Consider the following 26,650-nt stretch of genomic DNA (forward strand, 5'->3'; position numbering starts at 1 on the left):
GCTGGAATAAGCCCGAGACGGGACACTGGAGGAGGGGCCCAAGGTGGCCATGCCCTGGGGACTAGGGCTCCACCTCACACTCTGAGGAAGCTTCATCCCTTATAAACCCATAGGCCTGGCTCTTCCTCTCCAAAGCTTAAAATCCACGGAATCCCTCTGGTTCAGACCATGTCTTGATTGTTACCACCAAGTCTTGGAGCTTGCCCCCCGTGAACTGGCTCTCAATGCTTTTCTTTTCTCTCAACGATCTGACAGATAGAAGGCGGAAGTGTCACAGATGATCTACTTCTTTCTACACCTTTAATTCTGTGATCCCACAAAATTTCTCTTCATTAAGCAAGACTTTGAACTTGAGGGCCAAGGCTGGGCTTCCTAACACCCTTTCAGACTCCTACTCAAGGGTCATGGAATTGGTTCTCTGTCTTCTCCTGCAGGCTGCTGATAACAGAGGCCAGCAACCTGGAGAGCCACTTAGCTCCTTCGACACACATCTACCATCTGGGTCCCATGATCTCATGGGACCTTTGGTGTTTGCTCCCTGCCCACCCAAGGGCTCTGAGGTGTTCTGCAGCCTGTTCTTCCATGGCAATGCTCTCTTGTCACTTCATAAAAATGTTCTACCAGCTACCTGGGGACAGCAGAAGGGCTTCTCCACTGGAGGTGCTGGGAGGCAGGTGCCAAGAGGTGAGGGGAGGCAGGTGTGATTGGTGACACCGCTGCCCCCCCAACCAAGCAACTGCTACCCCGCAGCCCAGCCCTCCTCTGCAAGTGAACGAACACCGAACAACTCTGTTCAAAACAGTTTATTGTATTTTATTTTTTTTTTGTCAGACAAACACATTGATTTCTGGACCACAGTAGAGGATGGAAACCTTTCACAAACTTATTTATTTGAAAATACAAATATAAAATTATACTTTCCACATCTGTGATGTGAGAGACTGCCATCCACATAGTAATTTTTTACAACAGGGCTTTAAGAAAGCCACACACAAAGACCTGAAAGATGCTTGAGATATATATATATATAGATACATATATATGTATATATATAAAAAAAATACTCACTACCAAAGTTGTCATCAGTTTCATACTAAAGTATAAAAGTAAGGGTGAGGTCAGCCACAGTGCTAGGGAAAGTTTTATTTAGATACATTTATGTCCACATGAAACGCTTAGACTTGCATCCTATTACATATGGAATTCCGAGTTTACAACACACCATGAACGGCAGACTGGCTAGCCCACGCTACTCAAGAGGACACTCACAGATTCCACACAGGATGGTACAGTATGTACAGAATACAGTAGCAGAGAGCCTTCCAGGGAGGCTCTGGAACTTCTGTCCCTCAGACACCCTCCCCCCCTCCCTGCCCCTTCGTGCCCCTGCCTCCCGGAAGTGAAATCCTGTCTGAGACAATACATTCTGATTATTTGATAGCCAAGTGTTTGGATTAAGGTTGCTTCCCCAGAGGTGTGGGTTTTATGTATATATATATTTTTGTTTTAGTTTACTTACGTTTTTTGGTTAAAAAAGAAAGAAAGAAAGAAAACCAACATATTACAGTATTAAAGTATTGCTTAACGTACAGCGTCTCCTTGTGTAGTGTCTGTGCCCAGGACCGGGCTGAGCTGATTCTGCTGCTTTTCTGCTTAGGGGGAGGGCAGAGGGGCCCACCAGTGTCTCTCTTCAGTGTGCTGGCACGCCTCCATCCCTCAGCTCGCACGCCTCCACCCCCCCCTTTTGTCTTCCTTGGAAGGTAGCCCAGCTGGTGAAGCACATTCAAGAGAGAAAATTCTCCCCCGCACCCCCTGCTCCCACAGTCTCCCTCTGTCCCTGCGTGCCACTCCCAACCGATAAAGAGAAGTATGAGTTAGTGTTTCTTTTGTAAACAATTTCATATGCAATATAATACAGAAAGCATGGCTGACCTTCAATAAAAAATGTAGTAAACTATATTGCTTTATTCTTGATTATGCTGCAGTGAGCGAATGGCAGGATGAAGCAGTGTGGTGTGGTGGTGGCTAAGTCCCTAGCCCTCGTTTGCACTAAAGATCAAAATAGGTTTTGTTTTTCTATTTGGAACCGAAAAAAAAAAAAAATTTTTTTTTTCAAAATCCCCAAATGAAAAAAGAACCCCCCCTCAAAAAAAACCCCCAAACAAAAACAAAAACAAAACAAAACAAAAAAACTGAAAACAAAAACGGAACACCTTTCAGGTCGTTAGGACCAACAATTACCCGATGATTTTGAGACTAGTCTAGCAAGATGTGTGTAACATTCACTGGCTGTGAACTGCTGTGCAGTGAAACCGGAAATGGACACAATAGAGCCATGCTACCTTAAAGTCCAAGCTACAAGTTCAAATTAGGATGAAGGTTATGAAGGAGAGAAACGCAAAAAGGCCTGTCGGGGCTTCGTTTGAGTCAAGCCAATGAGCGAACGGGACAGAACACGAGGCTGTTTGGTTTTCCCAGTGGGTGTGAGGAAGGCCACAAACCAGGGCTGAGAAAGCTCCTGGGGCGGGGACCAAAGGCTTGGCTGTCCCCGTCAGCTCCATGTCCAGGCGGAACCAGGAATGGGGTCTGGGAGCTAATGCCACTCACTTCCCTCTGCTTGGGAGGAGAGGAGTTCGGGGGTCCCAGGCAGATGGATCTGGAAGCCAGAAAGTCACCCGGTGGCTATTTTGTGATTCCGCGGGTGGGGGGGGGAAGCCATCAGCCAAGAGGGTTTCTCCCCCAAAGGCGAAAAGGTGGTTCCCAGGTTCGCCACTGAGCTTAACTGAAACAAAGACAAGGCTGAACATCAGTGCTAAAATAATTTATGAAAATCTTTCAAAATGGACTTCTAGATGAGTGGGGGGGACTAACGTGAACCTTAACCTAGGTAGCCACATTAAAACAGATCAGATTTCCACGAGATTTGTGCTATGGGCTACTGGGTCTCTTCAAAAGGTATTATAAACATCTAAAACATATTCACACAGATTATCAATTTCTTCTGAGCATTCTTAAAAAAATATTTTTTCTCTTAGTAAAATCATTTTAATATACCATGCCTCCCTCTTTTAAAAAATAAATTAAAAAAATCCAGTTTTGCATATCTAGCATTAGCATTTAAGGTAGTATGGCACACCCCTTCACAGTTTGGGGGGGGGGGTTGGGAATCTACAAAACGCCATAGAGTCTGCCGGCATTTGAACATCATGAGACCTTGGGTTAGCTGAAACCACATCAGATCAGCAAAAATAAAATAAAAAGTTGAAATTGGAAAAAAAAAACCAAAGGAAAAAACTGCCCCAAAATTATTAGCAATTTTTTTTTTCATAAATAAGAGAAAGTTCTATCCTTACTGGTCCTAAATCTGAATAACTATGTCTAATTTTTTTTTTAAACCTTAATTACGTTATACCTATCAATATGTACTAGAAGAAAGAGAAGAAAAAAAGTCACTACACTAGTACGAGGACAGCACGCTTACAAGATAGCCATTTTATACATTATTAACAGTGATCAACGAAGAGTCTTCTGTGAGGTGATGGGGGATGCGGAGAAAGGAAGGGTACTACAGTACATCACCAACATGGACAAAAGAGTACTTAAATTCCCTAATCTAGACACTGAATTTCTGGGAATTTATGGTCTTTTTTCTTTTTTTCAAAAAACTTCTATTTTGTTATTTTATCACTTGAACAAGTTTTGATATTTTAAAAGCGCCCAGCATTTTACTCAACTTGGTTGTTTGGAAATAAAAGAAAGAAAGAAAAAAACAAAACAAAACAAAACAAAAACCCCTCACCAAACAACCTAACATTGATCGGAAAAACAAGATTTTTTTTTTCTTCTTTTTAATGTTGTTGCTGTTTAATTAGAATTGAAAAAGGCTTTTTTTCTTTCTTTCTGAGTTAGCATTTTGGAGCCTTTTGTTTGAAGATGCTTTTGCCCTACCATGTCTGTGAATGTCTACATTAGTCTACTTTGTTAGCAAAATTTATAAAAATAGGAGTGCAGCAGCTCTTTATAATAAATGTCGCATTCAGTGTTTCATACTGGCTGTGCCTTGAGTACCAAATTTATAAACGTAACAATTTAAAAAATATTAATAAAACGTCAATATCACATTTTAAAAAAGAAAAAATATATATCCACACTACAATATGTTTTAATGCCATCTACTGAGTTGTACTTCTATAGTTGCTGTTGCCGACCTATTACCAATATTAAAAAAAAGTTAAATTAAAAAATATCCTTCATCATAAGTATCTTTCCCCAACTGAGGACCATATATTATAACAGCCAAATGTTAAACATGTGCAAACAGGAAACTGTCAGTTTTTCCCACCAGTCACAGTGCAGCGATGTTTATACTTTTTTTATTTTTAAAATTCTGTTTACATCTACAATAAATTAAAAAAAAAAAATTCTTCCATAGCCTCTCTGGGGATACTTGCAGCACTGAGGTATTAAAAAAAATATATAAACCAAAAGGTTGCTCTCCTAATTTGTAAATAGGAAGTGAATGGAGAAAAGTTTTCATTAACACAGGCTTCTCCGCCCCTGGCCTGAGCTCCCCCCACCCCCGGAGCTGGGGGGAGCCGGTGGGGGAGCAGGGGAGCAAAGAGAGGCAGAGTGTCCTAGGGACCTTTGGAGGTGCTGAAATGGTTGGACAATAGAAAATGATCAAATATTTAAAAATTAAGACTGAAAAAGAATGTCCCCCCACCCCCTCCCCACCCAAGCCAAACAGGTGTGCTTTGAAACTTTAAATATGTTAAATATTAAAATTGTAGCTTTGTTTTTAAAAAACGTCTTGGGAAAAGCAGTTTTTCATATTTTAAATAAAAATCTAACTAGACGGTAACATTTGAAGCTGTGCACAGACGAGAGGTTAATATGCTGGTATGACGCTAATACAGTTCTTAGGTCTATCACACAGACAGAAGGAGCTAAACAGTGTTCTAACTTTTCCCGGGGGGTCGTCCTGGCAGCGGGGGCGGGGGGGGGTGTCCTTCCGCCTGGGAACCGACTCGGTTATCATGCCTTCCCCTCCTCCTCCTTCCACAGAGCATCGAACTGCCTGGGACCGACTCCCTCACAAAAATATTTTTGATTCTCTCTTTCTTAATAGTTTCTATGTAGTTAATGGAATTGTATTTACAACGCTTCTTTTTTTTTTAGAATTCACAATTTCAAAAAACCTTATAATATCACCTCTTTCAACAGAAAAAAAGCACTTATAGAAAAGGAGGACACTCAAAACATGGTCGTCCTTACCTTATTGCCGAAAATAGATATACTTAGGTTAACAAAGAGACGTCACAAAAAAGAACCGCTACAGAGTCTGTTAATTAGCTTACTACATCTCACTTATACGACGCAAAGTAGAAAGTTTATGCCCACCTCCCGCTCCACACTTCACAACTTTGCTTCCACAGACGCACAATGTGCTCCACTGGAAAAGCCATACAGTCTCAGAATTGGTACCAAAATATTGAGGAATATTACCATCTCAGCATCCTTTAAAAGTGAGAACAGAATCAAAACAAGCAAAAAAAAAAAATCTTTTTAAGAGAAAAATAATACCTTAATATAACAATTATACTATGGTTAGCTTTTAACTAGATATTAAAGCTATATGACTACCGGACTAAGTCAAAATCACTACCAAATGTGATTCAAAGAGATTTAAAAGGAGAAGGGGGGGAAGAGAGAAGAGGAAGGGAAACCATCAAGAAAAACAAAACAAAACAAAACCAAAAATCATGGGTTATATACACATTTAAAAGCTGTTGTCTTATATTACAGCAGATTCGTGAGATGATGAGATGTAGTCAACCCTCGATCCGAAGTGAGCCATCTCTGGTTGGGATGGGGAGTGAGGCTGGTGGGGGTCCAGGTCTGATGACATCACCTAAACAAAGGGCCACTCAGAAACTTCGCCCAGTCTTGCCTGGACATCCAGGTATGCTCTGCAGGGCGCGGAAGGTCACGGATGCCCAGAGGAGAACATAAAGTGGGAAGTGGGAGAAGAGAGAAGATGTGTCAGGCAAACATACTATTTATTCCAACTTCTCAACTAGCGCTTCCACAGAACGACTACATTGGGCTACTGAGTACGTCTGGAAATGGCCAGGCTAACAGCTTACTGGGATCACGGCTTGGGAAATCTGACATCTTCACCACGCCTGACACTGGGGAGCGGACAGCTCTGCGACTCACTGTGCTCGTTTGCTATTTTGCTGATTTGATACGGCACTGGTGAATTCTTGGGGGGGGGGGCGGGGGAGTGGCAGGAAATGTGGTCAGCAAATGCGGCCATGCTGGGTGTTTGGCTACACTGGGTGAATTGCAAACTGATGAGAGATGCTTTTTGTTCTGGTTAAACTTCGGGTTTTCAAAGCCAAATGTTTAAAAAACTACTTTATCAGATACCGTCAATGACTGCCAATAACTGAAAATGCAGATTTAAAAAAATCTAAAAAAAATTATATTTCGTATCGAGGACTCGAGGTCAGGAAAAACATATGCAACAAATAACCAGCTTTGGTTATAGAAAATAAAAACAGGCCCGCGACTCACAGACTTGCTGAGTCTCCCTGAGTCCATCGTGAGCCTGGGAACTTCCTCTGTGGAGGGGACTACAGAGAACGAAACCTCGGTCATGGACAAAGTGTGTGTTTCGGTTCAAACATGTGACTCAATTGGTTCACTTCATCCATTTTGGAGGAGGGTGGTGGGGTGTTATCACCAGTCTCTTGGCTACGTTATCCTTCTGTGGGAACCGGGTCCTAGAGTTGGGTGAGGAGGATGGGCTGGATGCCTTGCCCTCCCCTGGCTCCTATAGCGGCCATGGAGGGGAGGGCGGGCTGTGGTGGGAAGCCCTACCCCATCCTCATTTCCAGGGGAGGGAGAGTGCAAGGACAGCCGGGCAGCCGCAGTGTCTGACCTTGCAGGGGTCTGCTGTGCCTGGTAGCTGTCCCATCCCCTCATCATCTGACTCCACAAAGGGCTGGAGCCACCTCCAATCCCCAGAGTTCTTGGGGAGTTCAGTCCACTTTGCTCTCAGAGGAACCTTACTTCCCCTGGGCCCCCAAACCCAGCTTAATTAGTAGTGAGTAGCTCTCTTCAAACTGTTAGTGGCCTCTGGCTCTGGCCAGCAATGGCTGGGTCAGTGCTCGAAGGGAAGTGGAGGTGAGGGGTGGGGAGAATTCACACACGGGGTTTATTTGGTTAAGAGAGGCGGTTGCATTAGTTGAGGTGATTCCTTAGCAGCAACATTAGAGAAATCCAAAAGAGATTTATGGAGCTCAACTCAATCTGGTCCCCCAACTGGGCCCACCCGAGAGAGTCCTGGCTGACTTGGGGGCCTAGAGTGACCCCCTCTATGAGACAGGGGGTCCTACTAACTGCAAACCAAAGTGGCAAGTCCATCTCCAGTCTTGCTTCTCCTACATCCGAACTCCCAGAGGGAAAGGCGCTCCTGCCCCAGCAGGGACCCAGGCCCGGCCTCAGCTGTCACCCTCCCTCTTGACAGACCCATGTCTCAAGCCCCCAAACTAATGTGCTAACACAGTACGCACTTCGCTTTCACGAGAGAACCCCTCTTCCTTCTCGGGGTTCCTCCCGAGAGCAACAGATACTCATTTTCCAATGAGACCGTGGCAAGAGGCTCCTTCGCTGACTGCCCCAACCCCCCCTTCTCCTCCACTCCACCCCTTCCATACCCCCATCAAAGTGATTTAAAAAAATGTTTAATTAACTTGAGCTCAGTTTAAAAGGTTAGGAAACTGGCAGGGATCCAAATCCACGTTATGCAGGTGATGTCGTTAATTTAATTTGCTTTTCGTGCGGTAATCTGGATAATTACTCAGTAGTTACTGGCAAAAATGTTTTCTTTTCACTAAAAGATGGAGTCTGGCTGTTGACTGCATGAACCCCATTGGCCAAAGCCAGCGAGCGCTGGGGGGCCGAAAGGGTCCAGGGACCTGAAAGGCCATCTCGTGGGACCCTGGAGGGGTTGGCCCTGGCCCCCACCCCCAGGCTTGGCTGAAGCCCAGGCTTCTCCTGCCTCCATCCCCCTGGGACAGGCAACAGCACCAGATCACCTTCCAGTTTCCTACACTCTTGATCGTATTTCAAGACAGAGAGAGATGAGGGGGTGGGGAAGAAGATAAAGAAAGGGAATCAAAAGAATCAAATCAAGAAGAATTAAAAAAAAAAGGTGGGGGTCATGATTACAGCTGGAGAGAAGGATGAGAGAGTACAAGACCGGATTTTTTGCCCCCACCCTCCTGCCAAGGGGTCGGGGAAGAGGAGAGAGAGGTGTTGGCACAATGGGGCCAGGGCCCGTGCGTACTTGCATGCCAGGGCACACACACGTACGACGCGCCCGGCAGGGCGGGGACACAGGGCAGAGAAGGTAGTACCTCAGAGTGGGGTGGCAACGGAAGCACCTGCTCAATGGTATCCATTTGTAAAGGCCGTTGCAATCAAAGGTCCCTAAAATTGCACAATTATTAAGGTCATCAGCACGCTATACACGGGAACAGCTTGTCATATTCTGGGAAAGGAAATTATCTCTAGAACTAGACCGTGGTTGCCAGCATGAATATGTAATTCTGAGACACTGCGCCACGAGGGGCCCGGACGCCGTCCTCCCTGGCTCCGGGCCCTCCAGCCCCCACACCCCGCCCCAAGCCCGTCTGCTTGCCCAGGGGGTAATCGAGAGCCAGATGCACCAGGGAGGTGTGTGGCTGAGGGGAAAGGGAGGCCTCGGCCCAAAATGCTGGGCGCTGCTGCCCTGGACCCCGGAGGGCAAAGATACCCGTGTCTCTGCCCGCAGTCCCGACAGCTCCAGCTGGGGAGAAAGCAAGCCCAGCGCAGACAAAACGTGATGCCACGCGTGGTCATTTCAGAAAAGCGCCACGACCCACAGGTCAAGAGACCCAGGTTTTCAAGAACGAATAGGGTCTGTGTTTCCGGGCGCTGCAAATGGAAATGATCTGTGCTCTAGGTGGTGATAGATGGTCTCCCAAATCGATGCAGCTCTAAACTGAATAATACTACTCTGGATCTGGTACTACAGCTCAGCCGAGTGGATGTGACTCATCAGACTCCTGACTTAAGTGTTACTGGTCTGGGAGTGGAATTGCACAAGGACCCAGACTGCATGGGCCAGGGGTGGCGGCAACGCACACGTGCGTGTGCGCGCACGTGTGTGTAAGACAGTCTGTGAGAGAAAGAGTGCTCGTGCGTGGGTTAAGAGTGTGTGTGTGCACCCCTGCATGCGTGCGTGCACCCCTGTGTGTGTGCGTGTGCTTTCCAATGCTGGGGTGGGGGGGGCAGGGAGCGGCGCCCTGGTGCCCCAGACTTGTCCGCACTTGCCCTGTTCTCCCCAGCTCAGCCCCCGAGGCGGGGTTCTCCTGACAGGGACAGGGCCTGGAACAGCAGACACTCCCATCTTAGCCCCCAAACCAAACCTCCTCCAAAATGCTGAGGTTGGCTAGAACGGAGGGTGGCCGAATTTCTGCTTCCCAAATGGAAGGGACAGCGAGCGAGTGGGCTCAGGCACATTCATGCTCACACACACGAGGAGGGGGAAGAACAATACAATCTGAAAACAGCATGCAAATCTGTTAAGCAAATTTCCACTGCCTGGATTAGTTAGATTATAGAACCACAGAGCATTACAAATATCAAATGCATCTGGCCTTTGCGGGGTTGCGGCTAAAGAACGCAAATGGGAACTTACTTGGAACCTGGAAACTCTAAGAAACATTAGCAAAGGAAACCACCTGGGAGGGAGCGTGCACCCCACGCACCCCACACCGTGTCCCAGGGCCAAGTGCTGCCTCTGGACCTCAGGCCCAGGGCCTCGACCGACCAAGGCTGCTATCCTGAGGAGGGGGTGGGGGGCCCCCCAGCTCCTCAAGTCGCAGCCCACATGGCTGTCTCCAGGAGGCAGGGATCAAGCAGGGGGGCCGATACCGAGGGCCTGTTATGTGCTAGCAGGTGACGTATCCTGTTTCCATTAATTCTCAGACCATCTTTCGAGGGAGGCACGCTTATTGTCGTTTTGCAGCCAGGGAAGTGAAGTTCCGATGGGTTATGTAAGAGGCTTAAGGCTGCATGGGCTGAAGGTGATGGAGTGGGGATCTGAACTTGACCTGCCCATGCTCCTTCCACTCCATCACACGGCCACACACCGGTTGCTCAGGAAAAATCGAAACAGGAGCTTCAGCCCTAGGTGGCTGACGGAATGTGGACGGGGGAGTGGGGACCCACTGTCCTCTCCTCAGCCCCCAACCCTGGGGTCTTCTGGCATACTCTCCCATGGGAGACGGGCGGGAAAGGATGAGGCGGGGGGCGGGGGGTAGGTACTTACAGCTATGCCGTGGCCGAAGCCTGAGCCCGGCTGTGGGCTGGCCGCACTTATGTAATTCCCCACTCCGGAGTCCTGGCTGGCAGGGCCGTACAGATCGGCGACAGGTCCTGGGCTGTTGGCCCCCGGGAAGCCTCCAGGCCGCGCGGGGTTGGAGCCTGCCGGGGAAGCGGGCGCGCCAAAATTCGGTTGAGCACTGTAGCTATTCAGGACTGGTGTGCAGAGAATAGAGCTGGGTATGAGGCCAGAAGCCAGGCATGCACCGGTCATTACAAGCCAAACACTCGAGAAAAACAGCTGAGGCCCAACTTCTAACACTCAACCAAGGCCATGCGAAAACATCAGCAGGGACTCAAGAATACTCAGCCCAGGCTACTACTAAGAAGCTCGGAGCTCCGAAAATAGAATAAAAAAACAATCATTCAACACACTACAGCAACCAACCGGAGGTGCTTCACTGCCCACCAAATTATCACAAGAGAAATAGAGATATATATGGAAAAGAGAGAGGAAAAGAGAGAGAGAGATTGGTTTTCACATCTGAATTGGTGCTCATGCAGTCTTGTCTAGATCTGGGCACGTTGAGACAGCATTCACATCCCATGCAAACTACAAAGGAACTAGTTTTAGACTACACATTGTGTTAATATTGATATTAAAACGTGACAGGAAACAAAGCAATTTGTGTCCAGGAAAAAAAAATCTTTTGGGGAAGGGATTAAAAAAAATTTTTTTTTTGTTTCGCTTTTTCTTGTTTGTTTTTGGATCCATTCAATGACAAATTTGTTTAAAAAAAAAAAGACAAAAAAGATCTCCATTCTCCAGCCCCCCCAAAACCACTTCCCCCCTCCCCACTGGCTACATCCTCCCCCCACCCCCATTTATATCCCTGTATGAAAGTCGTCACTACTGAACGTGGTCGGAGGATGGGATATGTCATGGAAAATTTGGGCATCTTAACGTAACCGTAATGATGGTGGCAAGGGGTCCCCTTCTGGGGTGGAGAGCAGGGGATGGAGGGAGGGGGTGGGGTAGGGATGGCGAATCTGGAGGCTGGGGCCGAAGCCGGGTGAATGCCAATGGTTCTACAGGACACCCACACACTCACCTCCTGCAGTAGAAGGAAAAGGGGGGTTTAAACTTTTTTTTCCTTTTGTTTAAAAAAAAAAAAAGACAAAGAAGTATGAATGCAGAGGATACTGACTGAACCGATTTACAGCTAAAACGTATCTGACCGAAATGCCTGCTTTCTGTTAGTCAATCTCATATAAACTCCAGACTGAGCAAAGAGCTAGGAATGCACCTGTGCTCTAGAGAGGAGACTTCACAGCCACAGATCCTGAGAGTGGTGGTGAGGAGGGGCAGCGGCGGGGACACTGCCTGGGCTGCCATCTTTAGCCCTTGCACCCGCCCCCCCCCCCCCCCGCCACAATTCCATCATTCCTTCTTCAGTGAGGGCCACGGCGGCAACCAGGTTAATTTTGTCTCATCTTTCATTTTCCCCTAGTAGCTTAAACTTTTTCTTTCCAAAATGGGGGAAAATTTTTTCTTTTTTTTTAAATTGCCAAAGTAAGTTCTCACTGATTTTGAAAGCTGAAGGTGGGTCTGGGGCCAGCCACTTCAGGGCTACGGCTGACCCATGTGGAAGAACCAGACAATCTGGACACCACATATTTCCACAACTTTGGCTCCAAGGGGCTGCTTCTCACTACAATCTTCTCCCACTGCTTCCCGTGGCATTTCCCTCTCTGCCTTGTGACCAGCTGCCTCCATCTGCAGCCCCACTCTTGGCCGCGGCCTGGCCCGAGGGACCTGGGCTTGAAGAGCCAGACTTGGATGGATTTTTACCTGTGTGTGCCTGGGATGGAAAGAGACTGACCACGCACCCAAGCCAGGCTGGCAGGAGACTGAGATGGGGACACGGAGATAGAAAGGAGATCAAACCAAGTGGCATCTGGCCCGTGACTGAGCAGAGAAAAGGGAAACTGATACCTCCAGGTGCCCTCGGGGCAGGAGGCTCGAAGGTGAGGCCCCTTGGAAGCTGGAGCTGAGAAATGAGTCAACTGGCAGATGGAAAAAACAGGTTCAAGAGGAAAAAATCACAGAGGCTTAGAGCAAGTGAACGGCTGATTTGAGAATGCACTGGCCGACAAAGGGGGCAGGAATTTTGAATACAGAAGATTAAACTTGCAGATAACATTTGGCCTTTTTCACTCATGGAGGCAAATATCAAGCTGAGATATTCAAAGGCGGTATTATCTTGGTCTAACACTTTTTCTTTTTTTGCTCTGGGCTAGGGAAAATGGAGTGAGCTCAGACAGTGGACTCCTGGTTTACCCAGGCAGCCGACCCCTGCTATACAAAGTAACTAGCTGGTTCTGTTTCAGGGTAAAGAGAGGCTAGGGGAAGGGGCCCACAGTGGAAGATGGAACGATTTTTTTGGCTTCTTGCTCCTCTGGCCAGATGAAAATGCAGGAAGACTGTGGGCAGGCCCACCTACCTAGGGGCTGGGGAGAAGGGAGGTCTTGGTCTTGGCTCCTTCCAGCAGGGAAAGCCACCCAGAGACTGATCCAGCTAGCAGAAGCAGCCTTGGAGAGAGGATGTAGCACATCCATAGAAGGATGCTGTCCACAATCAGCCCCCTCCGTGTGCTTAGGAGCTAAGAGGGCCGGTGGTACCCGCCCATCCCAACTCCCTCTCCCGGTCCTGTGTGCCCAGGAGGCCTGAAGGGATTTCACAGTAAGCAGCCCCTCTCAGCCTACGGTGCCCCTCCCTGCTCAGTCACTTGTCAGCAAATGATCCTGTGAAGGCACCCGATTAGAATACAGCTCTGAAACCCCAAGTCCTGTATTGTTATAGACTCACTCCTCACAGTGCCTGATCCCTGCTCAAAGTCACCTTGCGGCTGTCCCCCAGCCAGGGGCGCAAGATCGGGCCGCGGGTCCCCGCCAGAGGGCGCAGTTGGCAGGCAGCAAGCACCTGGTTCCGGGCTGGGGGCTCCGGGCTGGGGGCACGGAGGAGGCCCACCTCTGCGCCCTGCAGCCAACAACGCCCTCCTCGCCTCTCTGCAGGCGGAAGACCCAGGCTCCAGAAAGCAGGCCCAAGTCCCCGGACAGGCCAACCAGATACCCATGCATCATCAGCAAGCAAAAGGCTCGGACTGCTCGGCAAAGAGTAGGGAGCGCCACTTTGCATGCAAACTTGTCAGCAGCTGTTCCTTCTGTCTGGTGGGGGGTAAGGCATCAGGGACAAAATCGTCCTCTTCTTTTGGGAAGTTTGTACTGAACACCGGCTGGTTAGACAGGACGGGGAGCCATCTGAGGACCCTCTCTCTCCCTCTGCGCTGTGTGATCTGAGCAGAGGGAGATGCAGGCGGGCCGAGAAAGCAGCGGCTGAGTCCCGACCTGAGCGTGCATGCTGGGGCAGTCAGCCTTCAGGCAATGCTCAGTGAAGTGTCTTGGTGGAGGGTGCCTTTCCCTCCTTTGGAGGGGCTGGAAACAGTCCCCCAGGCCAGGATTGGGCAGGAAGAGGGGATGCGACATCACTTTCAGCGGGCAAGCGTACCTTGTCTACTGCTCAGCTCTAGGGTGTGTGTGTGTGTGTGTGTGTGTGTGTGCGTGCGCGCATGCGCTGGAGACAGGGACTCTCGGTATGTGTTGCTGAATAAACAGTGCTGAGATTTATGAATCGGGACATCATGACTCCCGTCCCAGGAGAGGACACGTCTTGCAAACACTTTGGCATTTCTGCTGCAGAAACCGTGAACATTGAGTGGCCACCAGGCAGTTTGGGGGCTCGCTGTGGGGAGCAGGGCTATGTGTCCGCCAGCCACTCTGGGCAGCATCCCCGTCAGCGGTTTAATTCTGGGCAAGTTCCTCCTCGCCCCTCGCCCCCAGCCCCCAGTGTCCTCTGGGCTTTCCGGGTCCAGGCAGCCAGTATGCTCAGGGACGCAGATGTGGTGCAGAGAAAGGGAGCACTGGACTTGGAGTCAGAAGGCCTGAGTGGGACCCTGGCCCTGACCTTCCGGCTGTGGGCCTCGGGTAAGCCCCTCAGCCGCTGGGGTGCTCATCTGTATCATGTGAGCGCCATCTGCCTTAGCCTGCCTCTCGGTGGGCTACGTGAGAATGGGAGAGAGAAAGCACTTTGTAACTTGTCGAGCTGAAAACAAACATGCTTATTTTTAATATAGTTGGGTAGGCAGAGCCCAGTAAGACAGGTACCATAGGAAGATTTAGGAAAATCTTATACAGGAAAATACAATTCACTGGCCATACAAATCAGGAAGGGATTTACTAAAGGATCCAATTCATCTGCCCGGTGCACTGAATCATGCTGGACCCGGATGAAGGACTCTGAGACATGGGGGGCAGGAAAGCAAGGGCGTGGAATCTCACTGAGGCCAGCAAGAGGAAATGCACTTGACTTATAGTGGGAGGCATTTAAGTTGGATAAAAAGAGGAACTTCCTGCCTATCCAGGGAATGAAACACCTTGATGGCTGAGCCAGGAAACCCCAGGGAATCTTATCCCAGAGACCCTAACAAAGGTTGGTCCTGCAGGCTTAAGTCCTTACTTGTAGGGGCTCAATCCACAGCTCACAGGTACCTCAGGGTGGAGCCTGCCTTCCTGCTGGCACACAGTCTGCCTGTGGCTCTGCCCAACTGTGGTCACAAGGGGCTGGGCTGAGAGTGGAATTAGTCACTGGGGGAGGGGAAGAACAGCCTTGAAAGTATGGAAGTGCCGATGTCCGTAGAATCCCTAAGTGATGCCAATGGACCTGACATAGAGAGCTAGAGCCCAGGACTATAAGGGGGGGTGGGCACCTCTGGGAGTGTCTGGCTCCAAGACCTGAAAATTGGATTATTACTGATCCAGACAAAGGAATTGTTTACAAAATCCTTTCTAGTTGAGCTCAGCGCACATATCCGGGACAAGCCGGGGCTCTGCCAAGTCCCAGCATGAGTCTGTGGTCTTGGTCTGGTGGCTCTCACGTTTCACCAAAGTGCAGGGCCAGCCCTCAAGACAATTGCAGTCATCTGCCTTGTGAATTATCTGCTGCTGCCAGGTTTCATCTGGGGTGGGAGGCCCTGGTGGCCCCTGGCACATTTCCAGAGCATGTGCTGCTTAGGGCTCAGGCAATGGTGGGCCCGTCCCCACCCAGTCCAGCTCTGAAGGTAATGTGCTACCGAAACAGAACTCACAACGCAGGGCATTTCAGGGCCAAAGAGAAGGGAGTCTGGGCTGACTGGTGTCAGGGCTCCCATTCCCAACCCCCAGCTCCCGAAAGAATGGAGGGAACAGAAGCCCCTGTCCTATTCTTTGAGGGCAGGGCTGTGTTCATTCATCACACTGGGTTTTAGGGTTGTTTGTTTTAAATAATGTAAAGAAACTGAAAAAGGAATGAGTAGAGGGGCTATGTTAATAGGCTGATGTCAGAGAAAAAGAGGTCAAGGTCATTGCCCCTCCAACTCTCCCCTCTACCTTCACCTTGTCCCTATCATGCTTCTAGCTGCCTTCATTAAAAACTCCATGGCAGGGGCGGTTGTGGTGGCTCAGTTGGACTCTTGATTTCAGCTCAGGTCATGATCTCAGGGTCATGAGATCCAGCCCTGTGCCCGGCTCTGCGTTCAGTGGGGCGTCTGCTTCTCTCCCTCTGCCCTCTCCCCGACTTGTGCATGCTCTCACTCTAAATAAATCTTAAACAACAACAACAACAACAACAAAAAAGACTCCTACAACACTGGGTGCTCAGTGATCCTGGGTCTGTAATGCCAACTGGCTGTCAACAGTGGAGACTCATGGGTCCCTCTTAACAGCCACTCACTCCTTGCTCATGTGCTCTGAAGAATGGCAGCTGGACAGCCAAGGCCTTCCTGGGAACAGAGTCGAGGACCCCGCTTTTATTCTCCGTGCCCTCTGAAAGTAGGGTCCACTATAAAGCAATGCAGATGGTCAAATGGGAAAGGTCAGCATGGAAAGATAATCCTGTTCCTGCTAACGGAAGGAGAAATACTGAGCTGTGAGTTATTATAGCATGTTTCCAGCAGAGCACCGGGGGATTATGCGCCAGCAGTCTGCCCGGCCACTAGGTCCCAGGGATCCTGGCTCTAACTTTCCTTCTAGAGCTTAGCCTGAAGGTGGGAGAGAGAGATAGAGAGGACCAACAATTACATCCAACCTGGGAAAACTGTATGACACACTAAATTAGAATCAAATCAGTTCAGGGAACCAGATGCAGGGACAATCAATTTAATATATTATATATATATATATACACACACACACACATATATATATACTTAAGGTCTGCTAAAATTCAGGCTATTTCAGAAGGGCAGGGGAAGAAACACTTTAAAACTAGGGGAGGATTAAGAGAGTAATGTGATGACATTTCCTTTTCCCTGTCTCCATACACAAACAAATGTATTACAGAGGTACGAACTCAGCCTGATATCAACAGGTCTGGACATATCCAGGGATGCCTGGCTCATCTTAAACACTGCACAGGACACGTGGAGAGTGTCTGCTCATGCACGGGGCTGACAGGAAAGCCAGTGTCACAAATACTCCAAATGTCACTTACAGCGGTGCCATGGTCTTCTAAGATTGCAGCTCCTGCTTGTTCTCTCAAAACCTAAGCTGCCTTAGACGGCTGTGGCTGGTGCCTGCCGGTTCACGCTGGGCGAATCTCAGGGAACGCATGGACAGCAGAACTGAGGGCTTGGGACTAACTATTATGTGGAATGATGGCCTAAGCTTCTGGTCAAATCACACCCCTCGGAAGAGATGACTTCACCACTGGCGGGCTCTAAAGCCCTCATCCAGTGTTAGAGGTGAACGTGGAGATTCTACTACCACTCAGGTCAGTGTGAGGAGAAGGCCCCAAACACCCAGAATGAACCCACTTGAGGAGAGCTTTGTGGCCAGGACTGTATACTTTTATGTTGAGATACAATCTCAACACAAATTAAACAGCTCGTTCTCTTTCTATCTTGATGCTCTTTTATTATCGGCCCTGAGTTGGGTCTGTGGGTGTGTGCCCTCCTCACAAAGGACCAGGCTGGGGTTGGTGGGGAAGGTGGGTGAGGGGAGGAGAGGGGTTAGTGGTTAGCTGCCGTCTGCTTATGGTGTAAATTCTGGGGATGGAGTAGCCGTGAGTGGGTCTGGGCCTAGTGGCCAAAGAAATCATGCTTTGCCGTGAGGGCAAAGAAGGAACTTTCTGGAGCCACTGTTAGGTTCCCGTTTCTCCCAGACCCCAAGGGTCCTGAGGGACAGACCCTATTTGCATGTGTCTGAAGAAGGAGGGGGAGACGGGTCCCCAGGAAGGGAAAGGCCATGAGATGGATCACTGGGGCTTGCCTGGCGCTGGCTCAGCCAAAGTGAACTGTTTTCCGGGCTGCAATGGCTTCACCAGTTGAAGGGACCTCAGCAGGCTGTCTGGCTCAGGCCCCTGGTCTCAAATGCAAGAGGGTGGTCGTGATCCCTCTCAGAAGTGAATGGGGTGAGTCAACAGTGCCTTAGCCCTGAGCCTCTAAGACACCTCGGAAAATAGGGGAAGTTAACCCGAGAGACAGATGTTTACGGCCCTGGGGAGACAGGCTTCGGCCTCCCCCGCCAACTCGCTGGGCTTCCAGTTCTGGCCCTCCCTGACCTGAGGCCCGAAAGGAAATAAGAACGGGGAGTGTGGTGCCAGAATGATCCCCCGTCTCTCTCTTTCCAGAACACTTTGGTTGCTCCGAGTGTCTCCTAGTTTAATCCCGAGAATGTCCCTTGCTTTGTTTTGATCTGGTGACTGCCTAGGTCTCTGAGGCCCATCCAGCTCTATCTTGTCAAAAAAGACACCAGTCTGGCTCCCCCCCCGCCCCCCGGGAACCCAGCCACCCTCTGTGCTGTGTGTGCTTGCTTGTTCCCCTCCTGTCTGCCCTCAGCCATAGGCGTCGGGTCCTAGCTTGCATCTTGTAAGTGATCCCACTCACGCAGGCTCGGCGAACGCTTCCTGCACTATGTACTATGAAGAGAAAGCATTATGAAGTCCAAGGCCAGAACTGCATACGTGTGGTATTCGCAGTCATGAGGAAAAGCTCTGTAAGAATTTGATAACACCCTGTCCCAGTCAGGGAAGGTGGAGTGGGGGAAAGCCTCCTACTATTGTGGGCACAAGAGGGTCCGGAGGCAAGAGGCACAAAGTTCTAGAAGCTGCAGCTTCTAAAGGTGCCAGGCTGGAAAGGGACCGCGTGGGTGTTTGACGCCATCTTTTCTCACGCTCCCGACAACCTGTGAGATGGGTCCTATTACCCTGGGTTATAGATGAGGAAACTGAGGGCTGGAGCAGTGAGGGAACGTGTCTCCGGAGTGTCTCTGACCAGACTGAACCCAGCTCTCACTTGGACCTCAAGCCAACTCCTGGCTGCTCTCTAAACCGAATCCTGCCGCTCGGCTGTCCCTCCCTGCATCACAGTCTGACAAGTCATCTCGTGATTATTTGGATCTTTCTTTGCCTCACACAGGTCGCAAGGACAAGACACCAAACCTGCCTTGTTGGAGCGCCAGCTCCTGAGGGTGTGGGCTCTGTTGCCCTCTCTGCATTAGAAGCTCCCTGGTGGTGGTGTCCCCCCCCATCAGACTGGGGGCTTCCTGGTGTTGGGCCATGCCTGCCGCAAGAGATAGGGGATGGTGTCTCTCCCAAAGGACTAGACCACCCTCCTCTGTGCCACATCCCAGAACAAGGCTGGGCAGAACAAAGCAGGCAGGCAGCATGGCTGGGGTCAGGGTGGGGAGGAGAGGGCGCTGCCAGACAGAAAGGAAGCCCTCCCATACGTGCATCCTTAGAGGGACTCCTCCAGAAAGTGTGACCAGAGGCCTGGTCTCAGTCCCAAAAGGGCAGTCCCATGGGGAGCTGGACTGCCCTAGGGCCATCCGTATTTACTGCCCGATCACACTGAATGGAAACTCACTGTCCTGGACTTATGACCAGGGGTTAGGGTGGGGAGGATGCCCAAGGGGCAGCCCCTCGAGGACCTGCACAAGAGGCTTTCCACTCGAGCAGCCTGTCTTTAATGATTATAAAGGCAGAGGAGTTTAATCCATTTTTGATGTAAGCACTAATAGTTCTGTGTCCTTGAAGTTCAAAGCGGGCACATACATGTCACTAATTAGCCAAGCACGGAGCCATTCAGCTCCCTCTCATGTTTCTAATTAGGTCTTTAATAACAAACAAACTCCGACCTTACCAAACGGCCCCCATTCATCAGACAGTCAAGGAGGGTGGCTGCTTCCATGTTTATGGCTGCTTCGGGACGTTGGTTTCTATATGTACCTGCCCTTAATCTCAGCCAGGACAGGCCTGTCCTGAAATCCCTCTGTGAGGACAAAGACCCCTTTAGCCTGCCCTGGAGGGACGGACTTCCTGGCCCTGTTGGGAGGATCCATGGTGGGCAGGACAGCCGGCTGCAGGCTGAGGATCCAAACCAGCTCTCCTGGTCATTAGAGGAAGTGGGGGCGAGCAACCTGGCTTGGCTCTATGTATCCACTGCTGAGGTGCGGATGCTGGTGACAAAGTCACAGAGACGGTGTGAGGCTCTACATCTGGCAAGAAGCCGCTGGTACTTGAGTCCATGGTTACACACTGGACTTGACCCAGGGAGCTTTCACTACTACTCACGCCTGGGGCTGACCCTGGTAGATTCTGATTTGATGGGTCTGCAGTGTGGCCTGGATACCAGGAATTTAAAAAATTCTCCTGGTGATTCCAACAAGCAGCAAAGTTCAAGAACCACAGTGTGGGCCCCAGTCTCAGATCTGCTCACTGGCAGTAACTATTAACAGGTCCGCCTTTATTAATAAATACCATCCAGAAAGCCAAACCCTAAATGTTTAATCAACCACACCCAAGGATGGAAATCTGACTACAGGTTCCTTCAGGGATATCCATGATCCTGGAAATATTTTTGTCCCCCTCACTGCCTCCATGCATGAAAAAAATGCAGGATTGACTGTTTTCAAATGCATTCTCATCACCTGGAAGCCCTTGGCTTTCTCTTTACTCTTTTTAGCTCTTAAGGCACTGTCACTATTGTTTCCCCCCCCCCCCCCCCCATGACAGGGGATCGAGAGCTGTGGAAACAGCAGCTACCTAGAGCTACAGAGTTGAAAGGTCCTCAAGCACCCTCTAGTCTGAAACCCTGAAATCACCTAGTGTGTTGGGTGGCGGAGCTAGACCAGAACCAAGTCTTTCCGATTCCCTACTCTTTCATGCTCTCATCTTCTTTTTAAAAAACACTGTTATCATCCTTCCTTATCTGATTAATCCCCAAGGCAACCTCGTCCCCTAGGAAGGTGAAGGAAAGTAAGGCCTCTGAGCTATTTCTGTCCCAAGGCCAGAGCACCGACAGCTGTGGGGCCAGTCCCTGAACCTGGTGTAACCCTCCAGCAACTCATATCCAAGCCTGACTTGTTTTTCTGGGCACCAGGTTGTCGGGGAGACACTGAAATCTCAGGGTCTGCCTCCGTGGAAGGTTTAAGGACTAAAAACTACTTCATGTGCCTGGAGTGGCACAATCTAGACCCAGAAAAGTCAAACAGTGTGGCCAAGGATACACAGCAAAACTGGATCCTCCAACATCGGTCTAGGTTTTCTGGTTTGGCTGCTGTGTTTGGGGTCTTCGGTCTTTTCTGGAGGCTGGGTTGACACTGCCAGACCCTTCCACCTGGGTCAGTGCCTAACTGACCCCTGACTCCGGGGTATCCTGTGTCCCGTGTGTCTGTAAGACTCTGCCTCTCTTTCCCCCAAGGCGCGGAAAGCCAACCCTCTGCAGGTTACAGTCAGAAATAACTTGCAGAAAGAGAGCCGAAAGCCGGGCTGGGCAGTCTTTGCCTCCCACAGCGCTCTGCCACGGCGCACAGGTCTGCACTGATTGCTTACCACAGACCTGGACAGACCGTTTTATTAATATTAATAAGTAACCAGGAACAAAGGGCCCCTTTATTTTTAGCTTTCTCTAATTGCGTAGTAATTACTCATCTACAAAACAAATGAGCCCCTGCTCGCGGTTGCCATAGTACTGGGAGCCCAGCCTCTCTCCAGGACGATTGGCCGAGGATCCCGCTGCTCCCACCTCCAGCCCCGCCCCTCCACGGCCATTGGCCCGAAGCAAAGCCCCAGCAACCGGGCGGCCAATCCGCTCCCAGCCCCAGGGCTAGGCTGGGCTTCCTGGCGACCTTCCAGATTCAGTCCTCACCGCTCACGGGAAGGGATGTTGACTCATCCCTAAGGAGAACGGGAGAAGGTCTGTCTTGCCCTCCCTTGTTCCATCGCCTAGTTTCTTCTGGGCAGTGGCAAACTTCCCTCAGTCTTGTATTAGCTAAAGGCTCCTTTCAAATAATAATTACCTTCAGGCCGGCTCCCTCTTACCCGACCACGCCTCTCTGGGCCTCCTTTGTCTGTCTGTGGTGTGAAAAGGATTCAGGGACTAGAAGCCAGATCAGAAATGTCAGCCAAAGCTAGACAGAACCATGACCTTAAGTCTGCAACAGCAGAAGCAGGTGCAAAATGTGCATATAATGCTTCCTGAGGCCTCTTGTAAATGGTTTTGGGTTCTCTCTTCCCCCAAGGATAGGGAGAATTAAGTTGATGGGTAGTGGTGGTTTGCCCTTGAATATGTGTTAAGAATGCAGACCTCTGCTCACGAATCGGAGGGGCTGGTACGATGGAGCATCCGCTGACATGGTTGGGAGCACAGATGTGATGAGACAGACCCAGGTTCCGATCTTGTCTCTACTACCTCTGACAAGCTAGCTAAGCCACAGTCTTAAAATTTTAAAAATGGGAATGATAGTGCCCTCTTCATAGGATTAGGAGAATTAGATGGGGTAAGGCAGGTGGGCTTGGCACAATACTTGGCTCACTCAATGCGGGAGTTATTATGAACACTATTATGATTACTATTATCATCATGTATTAAAACTGGCTGGGAAGTGTCTCTAGCATTCTATCAACCACTTGCAAGATATCTTTCCCTTAGGGGGCCTCACAGGTGGGTGTGAATGTTGAAATGCTGGCTGGAACCCTCCTATCCATGCCACAGAGTGGATTTCATCGTGGCTCCCCCATCCTGACAGATCTACTTCCAACAGCCAATCACAGCTGTTCAAAAGCATTATTTGCCCACCTCCTGTTCTGCAGGATTCCAAGCTAGCAAGAGGGAGACCTTTTCATTATTATTAATAAGCATCCAGGAACAAAGGGCTCCTTTATTTTCTGCTTTCTCCGATTGCATAATAATTAGTCATCTACACTAAGAATGAGGCTGACTTTGCCTCCTGGAGTACTGATGGTTTATATTGTTGGAGAAGGTAGGCACCACTCTGAGATACATGCAAAACATGTTCCATAGAGTTTCAGAACCCCGCCTTTCACCCAGAAGACCTCACCAATCAGGAAGGAGACCGAGGACACGGTGCTGTGTTGAGGAGGGGCACCCTGGGTAGGGTTAATCAGGTGTGGCTTCCTAGCAGTCTGAGCCAATTTTAATGGAGGGAGCAAAGACAAGGACAGAGGGAGGTGGATTGGCAGTGGCTGCCACGAGGGCCCAGGAGTGGGGACCAACAGCCCCAGGTAGGGAATGAGTAATAACTTGTTGGCAGAAGCAAAGGAGAGTCACAAAAAACTAAGGTGGGGCATGGTGAGGGAGTGCCCTCCTGTGTCAGCCTTGCTCCCCCCTTCCCTTGTTCCAGGTCACCAACCCAGCCCCAGCCCTAGGGAATGGAGAGGGGTCAAGCTGTGTTCTGTGGGGGTGCTGCCAGGCTGATCTCCTTTAGCTGGTTCCGTCCTTACCACGTTCCACTGCCATGAAGCATATGAACTTCTCTCTCCCACCAATATGACTGTAGTGATCCGGTTTTCAAGGTCTCCCAGAATCTAGCCTGCCCTTGACCTCATCGTGCCTATACCCCCACTGCCCATCAGACAGCCTCCCACTGTCCCCCCTCTGACCGTGCCCTGAAATTCTGTGTCCCACCCCTGACTCCAGCATGATACTGAGCCCAGAGGTCAACAGCTAATAGGTAAGAGCCGAAGGCCCGAAGCCGCTCTTCCTGGGCAGTGACAGATGAACATTTATGGAGCGTTTACTCTACATGGTCTGTCACCTGTCCTCCTGCTTTCAGCCCGATCTCTCTAGTCTACCCTGCTTTCAAGGCTTGGCTAACATACAAATCTGATGTCACTTCCTGGGTTCAGGCCTCTCTGAGGCTCCTGGTTGCCTGTGTGAATCCAGGCTCTGGCCCTGCCAGCCCTCCAGCTTCATCAGCGGCCGCCCCCAGGCCCCCAACCCCACCCCATTGCATTTTACTCTCCAGCTGCTGGGAACCATTTGTAGGGCTTCAGATTCACTCCTCTGTTTTAGGCTCTGGTGACTTTGCACATGCTGTTCCCCCTGGTTCTTGGGGAACTCCTATTTGTCCTTTAAAAGTGGAGTCACTCCCCTGTGAAACCTTCCTTAACTTCCCAAACAAAGCCAATCACTTCCTCCTCCATGCCCTTTCTGTGACTGGATGGATGGCATCATACCGTAAGTACCCGTTAGCCTCCAGGCTAGGTGGGGAGACGCTTGAGGGCAGGGATTGTGCTCTGGATTCATCTAGGAGATTCCAGGGCTGTGGTGGGCTTCACACTTGTCCACCCAGCAGCATTCTCCTTTCCCCTCCTTTATCTGCACCCAGACCGTCCTTTGGAAATCCATCCTTCTCCTGCTATTCAGTTCAGAGGGGACTGGATCTCACCCTCAGTGACTGGTTCTCTGCCAGGTCTTAGCCAAGGAGCACAAAGCTCTGGACTTCTGCTAGAATTCAGAACCATCTGACCCCCTCTTCTTCTAGACAGGTTGGTGTGAAGCAGGAAACTGTCGTGACCATTTTGCCACCACAGGAAAGCCAACATCATGACAATATTGAAGCAAAAAGGAGGACAAAGCCAAGGGAACTGCAGACAAAGAGCCCCAGCAGTCTATACATGAAGCCCACTCTTCCACGGAGCTTCCAGGATGTTGGTCAATAAGTCCCCTATCATATTTTACCATGCCGAGTTGGGTTTTCTGAGATAGCCCAAAGCACCCTGACTCAAGGCCTGGCACAGTGCCTGCCACATGTAATAATAACTACTGTTGTTATCCACTTAATAAATATCTGCTGAACTAAATTCCATGGCAGGTGCGCCCTGGGCCCAGTTCTGAAATCTACATCTGAGAGACGGGCCTGTGAGGTCTAGGAGCCTGAGTCCTCCGCGGATACAGCACCAGCCCCAAGGCTACTGGGCTCTCCCAGCATCCTGCATGTGGGGGGCATCTGGGTGGCAGGTGAGTTCTTCATGAACAAACATGGTTTCCCTACAGGGTTATTAAAGGAGGCCAGAGACCTGGGTTCAAGGTGAGGGTTCTTCACCCTTGGCCAAAGCCTTGCTCCCCAGGTAACCAGCTGGGTGACTTTGGGTAAGTCATGCAACCACTCTGCAGATCCGCTTTCTCTTAAAACCAAACATGCAAAACCAGGCCAAAAACCTCTGCCTTCCTGCCTGTCTCCTGGGCTAGCTGCGGTCATAGGCATGGCAATCTAACCTCTGCTGAAAGGTAAGGAGCCATGACGCACCCAGGTCTGTGCTCCTTTGATGACTCTCACCAACATGTGAGTTCACCAGCTTTTGGGGTGCAAGGAGGGGGTGCCCCTGCCCATCTCTGTTGTGCTCTCTGTGCTCTTATGGAGCTTCCAAGGGCACCACCACACTTTCTACCCTCCTCCAGATGGCAGGGCCTGGGCTCCTGAGCCAGCGTGAGAGAGAGGGCCAACCAGCTCAGGGGGCAGGCATGGATGTGTCACCCTCTGAAAAGAATTCCACTGATTTAAAAGACCCTTAACATCCCCCTACTCCATTCACTTTAGGATTAACTTCTATGGAGGTCTGGGCTTCAAGGCTAGTCACTAATTGCACTAGAGTTGATTTATCAAGTGCATGGTGTTTCTATTACAAAATTATTGATCACAGCTGATGTATTTTATTCTCAACAGGGTTGGTCCAAAAGCCCTTGGAAAATGAATGAAGCCGAGGTCAGCAGCAGGCAGCTCCACACATTATTATAAATTCACTGAGGTTACTGAAATCCAACATAGGCCTCTTGATGGCAAAAGAACCGACCCTCCCAGAAGCGAAGATTTTAATAACAAACTGAGAAACGAGCTGCCCATCCCCAGGACATGAGGCGGTGGACTGAGAGGTAAGTCTGGCTGGTTGTAGCAGCTGCTCATAATGGGTCAGGGATCTGCTCTCCCTCTGGGCTGCCGTGCTGGCTCTACGCCATGGCCACAGATGGGGCTCCTTCCCAGCGAGAGGGCATCCCCAGGACCCTACTCCCCAGATGGGCTGTCTTGGGGCCGTCATCCCCAAAGGACACTTGCTGCTAGCACAAGGGAGGCTGGCTGGGAAAGAAGAGACGATTGCCCTGAGGCCCCTCTTCCTGGACATCAGATCCTGCTGATGGAGGTGCAGAAAAGCCATCCTCAGAAATGAAGGTAGCACGTGGATCCATTTTCCTTTTTGACATGAAGCTGACAGCGTGAGAAACAATGCATCGTGGGAAATAGGGACTCTCAGCAGGAGGGATCTGGAGCCTCAGACCACTGAAGGCAAGACGTGTTGTCTGCCTTTATATTCCTTGGGGCCTGGCACAGAGCAAACCTTCAATGCCTGCTTGGTTGAAAGCAACATCCGGGAACCCTAAAACGTATGCCACAAAGGATGCAAGTAATTCCGGATCCCTCCGGCAGCTGGAGGAGCGTGTGTGGGACGCTGTTGTTCACGCCCCTCAGGCCTAGCACATGTAAGGTGAAGGGGGTCACGGGGAACATGGAAAATACCCTGGGTGGGAGAGGTGGGACAGGCAGGCCTGGTTCATGTGCATCAGCATCTACTCTCCTTTATGGTTCAAGTTCAACTATTTCCTCTCCCTCCTGAGTTGAATTTTACTTTTGTTCATTGTACATACTGGAACCGAAACGGTTAGGATGTCCAGTCACAGGGTGGCAAAGCCATTTCCCTAGCAGAGCCAGACCCTGGATTTAGGCCACTAAGGGGGGATTTTCGCTGGCTCTGCCTTCTGTCCCACCCTCCTTCCTGCTCGGCAGCCTGCGTCCGTCGGCAGCTTTAGCAGCCCCAGAAGCCTGCCACTTCCAGCCATTTCCCCCGGCCCCCCCCCCCCCCCCCCCCCCCCCCCCCCCCCCCCCC

General features: G+C 50.1%; 1 protein-coding gene across 6 annotated transcripts in view; it reads right to left on the reverse strand.

Moving 5' to 3' along the window:
* Positions 1–788: 788 nt before the first annotated feature.
* MSI2 (musashi RNA binding protein 2) overlaps positions 789–26,650 on the reverse strand; it is a 385,784-nt gene continuing 359,922 nt past the window's right edge. For 3 of the 6 annotated variants that reach the window (XR_004683181.1, XM_035026770.1, XM_035026772.1), the window contains 3 exons: positions 10,385–10,539; positions 8,427–8,499; positions 789–5,969 (listed from right to left, as the gene is read on the reverse strand). Coding sequence is in view for 5 of the 6 variants with exons in the window: in XM_035026770.1 (XP_034882661.1) it covers positions 8,458–8,499; positions 10,385–10,539 (197 nt within the window). In the remaining variant the exon portion in view is untranslated. Of the gene's footprint in view, positions 5,970–8,426; positions 8,500–10,384; positions 10,594–26,650 lie in introns of all 6 variants that reach the window. The other 3 variants (XM_035026768.1, XM_035026771.1, XM_035026769.1) reach the window with 3 other exon arrangements.

The sequence above is a fragment of the Mirounga leonina genome, unplaced genomic scaffold, assembly GCF_011800145.1.
Source record: "Mirounga leonina isolate KUSES-001 unplaced genomic scaffold, KU_Mleo_1.0 Mir_200, whole genome shotgun sequence".
Lineage (NCBI taxonomy): Eukaryota > Metazoa > Chordata > Mammalia > Carnivora > Phocidae > Mirounga > Mirounga leonina.